At 45.5% G+C, this 4,036-nt stretch overlaps 1 protein-coding gene across 1 annotated transcript; it reads left to right on the top strand.

Annotated features, from left to right (window-relative positions):
• The first annotated feature begins 1,151 nt into the window (after window positions 1-1,151).
• LOC125379239 (nipped-B-like protein B) lies at window positions 1,152-3,681 on the top strand. Its single transcript, XM_048395490.1, has 3 exons — window positions 1,152-1,287; window positions 2,160-2,732; window positions 3,626-3,681. The coding sequence occupies exons 1-3, from the start codon at window positions 1,152-1,154 to the stop codon at window positions 3,679-3,681; spliced, it is 765 nt and encodes a 254-aa protein (XP_048251447.1).
• The last annotated feature ends 355 nt before the right edge of the window (window positions 3,682-4,036 follow it).

Raw genomic sequence — 4,036 nt, 5'->3', positions numbered from 1 at the left:
GGCGACTAACGGGATTGGGTTGTCAGGCTCGCTGACGTGGTTGATGCATGTCATCGTATCCCAATTGCGAACAAACAAACAAAACAGTTACTTGACAACTCCCTGGATAAGACAATCCTGTGATTGATATTATGAGCACTGTCCTACGATGAAGCGCAGTCAAACAAGTTTACGAGCTTGACCACTTGATTCATGTTGACACTCAGGGCCAGCATAGGTTGATGGGGGGTTATTCCAACGCAGAATCCCCGCGGAGAGAGAACCCCCAAATGATTCATTATCCCTTCTCATTTTTGTAGAAAACGGTACTTTCATTTGGATAACATACAAGTCAGGATCGAAACATGAAGAAGCCGGGTAGCGTTGGTTATGATTGGTTGCTTATTAAATAAATCTGACATCATAACAAAAGTCCATTCATCTAAGTGTGTATGTTTTTCATGCATGTATGTAAACACCACTGTCCATTGCAGTTATTTTTTTGTTTTTTTGTTGTTTGTTGTTTAATGCCGCACTCAGCAATATCCCAGCTATATGACGACGGCCTGTAAATAATCGAGTCTGGATCAGACATTCCAGTGATTAACATCACAAGCATCGATCAACACAAGTTGGATACGATGACATGCATCAACCAAGTCAGCGAGCCCGACCACCCGGCCCCGTCAGTTGCCTCTTACGACAAGCATAGTCGCCTTTTTCGGCAAGCATGGGTTCCAACCCGGATCCTCACGGGTCCTTTTGCAGTTAACACCATGGGAAATATAATAACGTTTTCTGAAGTTGGGAAAAGTCACTGCAGTGAACATTACACTTTGACGGAACTATTGTCATACAAGAGTTACCTCCCATCTATCGTAAGTGTCATGCCCGTACACAGACTGTTGACGTCCTTTTTACGTTAGTTCCACATTGACAAGGCAAATTAATGGCAGATGATCATGTATGGAGTTCATATCACTTCTTGCCGTTTTTTATTCTCTCGAAAATGGTTCGATATAAACTGTTAATATCTCATTTAACTCGTCAGTCAAGACCCGTTCGTTTCGCAAAGCGCCGTTTTTGTTACTTGACCAGCGCGTTTTGTTTCGCCTCAAGTTTTTAAGAATATTTTTGTTATTTTTGTGTGTGTATATAATCATACCGAACCGATGACAAAGAATGTTCGTGACCCTAAAGATTTTGTGATTCTTTTGTTTACATTTTGCAAACACAAAGATAGTTTCTCTCGTGGCTACACAGTTGTTGCTCTGTTGCTTCCTGTGGACCCTAGCATCTGTGTTGAGAGTGAGTGAGGTTTTACGCCGCGTTTAGCAATATTCCAGTCCGGGGGATTCCAGTACTCGGCAGAATCTGTAATGACACGTGGTAGTGATAGAGCGTTGACACGTGGTAGTGATAGAGCGTGGTAGTGATAGAGCGTTGACACGTGGTAGTCGATAGAGCGTGGTAGTGATAGGGCGTTGACACGTGGTAGTGATAGAATGTTGACACGTGGTAGTGATAGAGCGTGGTAGTGATAGAGCGTTGACACGTGGTAGTGATAGAGCGTGGTAGTGATAGGGCGTTGACACGTGGTAGTGATAGAATGTTGACACGTGGTAGTGATAGAGCGTGGTAGTGATAGAGCGTTGACACGTGGTAGTGATAGAGCGTGGTAGTGATAGGGCGTTGACACGTGGTAGTGATAAAATGTTGACACGTGGTAGTGATAGAGCGTGGTAGTGATAGAGCGTTGACACGTGGTAGTGATAGAGCGTGGTAGTGATAGGGCGTTGACACGTGGTAGTGATAGAATGTTGACACGTGGTAGTGATAGAGCGTTGTAGTGATAGAGCGTTGACACGTCGTAGTGATAGAGCGTGGTAGTGATAGGGCGTTGACACGTGGAAGTGATAGAGCGTTGACACGTGGTAGTGATAGAGTGTTGACACGTGGTAGTGATAGAGTGTTGACACGTGGAAGAGATAGAGTGTTGAAACGTGGAAGAGATAGAGTGTTGACACTTGGAAGAGATAGAGCGTTGACACGTAGTAGTGATAGGGCGTTGACACGTGGTAGTTATAGAGCGTGGTAGTGATAGAGCGTGGTAGTGATAGATCGTGGTAGTGGTAGGGCGTTGACACGTGGAAGTGATAGGGCGTTGACACGTGGAAGAGATAGAGCGTTGACACGTGGAAGAGATAGAGTGTTGACACGTGGAAGAGATAGAGTGTTGACACGTGGAAGTGATAGAGTGTTGACACGTGGAAGAGATAGAGTGTTGACACGTGGAAGTGATAGAGTGTTGACACGCGGAAGAGATAGAGTGTTGACACGTGGAAGAGATAGAGTGTTGGCACGTGGAAGTGATAGAGTGTTGACACGTGGAAGAGATAGAGCGTTGACACGTGGAAGAGATAGAGTGTTGACACGTGGAAGAGATAGACTGTTGACACGTGGAAGAGATAGAGTGTTGACACGTGGTGGTGATAGAGTGTTGACACGTGGAAGAGATAGAGTGTTGACACGTGGAAGAGATAGAGTGTTGACACGTGGAAGTGATAGAGTGTTGACACGTAGAAAAGATAGAGTGTTGACACGTGAAAGAGATAGAGTGTTGACACGTGGAAGAGATAGAGTGTTGACACGTGGAAGTGATAGAGTGTTGACACGTGGAAGAGATAGAGTGTTGACACGTGGAAGAGATAGAGTGTTGACACGTGGAAGAGATAGAGTGTTGACACGTGGAAGTGATAGAGCGTTGACACGTGGAAGTGATAGAGCGTTGATACGTGGAAGTGATAGAGCGTTGATATGTGGAAGTGATAGAGCGTTAACACGTGGATGTGATAGAGCGTTGATATGTGGAAGTGATAGAGCGTTGACACGTGGATGTGATAGAGCGTTGACACGTGGAGGTGATAGAGCGTTGATATGTGGAAGTGATAGAGCGTTGACACGTGGATGTGATAGAGCGTTGACACGTGGAGGTGATAGAGCGTTGACACGTGGAAGTGATAGAGCGAAGGAGTGACATCCACAAGTCAGCTCTGTCTTTCTTCTTCACGAAACTGATTATTATTGTGTTCAGCGTTTATGTCACCATATTAGAATGACCTTGTCAAAGCCAGCATCTGTAACATGTGGTTGGGAATGTCCCGACAATACCAAGCCAGCAGCATTACATCAGAGGGGTGAAGCAGCTGATCAATGGTTGGACTATCCTGGGGCTAAGCAGGAGCTCCATCATGTCTGCAGAAGTATTGCTTTAAAATGGTTTATTCGTGTGTGAGGCATCACTTAAAGGTCGACCACGATGGAGCGCATGTCGTAACACTGATGCCACCAAAGGAGACCTGCTCATTACTTCGGTATTGATGAAACAGCGAGTCTGGGAGGAGCTATTACATCACAGGGACAGGGGAACGGGAGGGGGACTATTATCACCGTCAGTCCAGATCCCCGAGGGGGACGGGCAGAGTGAGGGTCATCTCTACTGACACAGGACACAGCAGGACAGGAAACGAATGTGGGGACGTTTTGTAGGTTCCAGTGATTTGAGCGCCTTTCTGGTCTGCTCTCAGACAGGTTAATGGTGATTTGCAAGTTGTTGATTAATGCCTCTGACTTCCTTGTTACTTAGTGGCCACGTCTATTGAGCAGGAGACATGCACAGAAGCAGGGAAATACTTTGAATAGAATGTGATGTGAGGTGAGGTGAGGTGAGGTGAGGTGAGGTGAGGTGAGGTGAGGTGAGGTGAGGTGAGGTGACTGAATGACTGAATGACTTAATGACTGAATGAATGAGGTTGGTTACCGGCCCCGTGTACACTGATATTAATTCCATTGGTTACATGTAACCGGCTGACTTGGGCGCCAGGTAAACAGGAGTAGGTTATTCTGAAAATTACACTTGTTTGTTTGTTTGTTTGTTTGTTGTTTAACGCCGCACTCAGCAATATTCCAGCTATATGAGAGCGATCTGTAAATAATGGATTCTGTACCAGACAATCCAGTGATTGACATCATGAATATCGAACCACACAATTTGGAT

The sequence above is a fragment of the Haliotis rufescens genome, unplaced genomic scaffold, assembly GCF_023055435.1.
Source record: "Haliotis rufescens isolate VD_foot unplaced genomic scaffold, xgHalRufe1.0.p SCAF_14, whole genome shotgun sequence".
Classification (NCBI taxonomy): Eukaryota; Metazoa; Mollusca; class Gastropoda; order Lepetellida; family Haliotidae; genus Haliotis; species Haliotis rufescens.
Note: the sequence above shows the minus strand (reverse complement) of the source record. Positions and strands in the feature narration are given on the sequence as shown.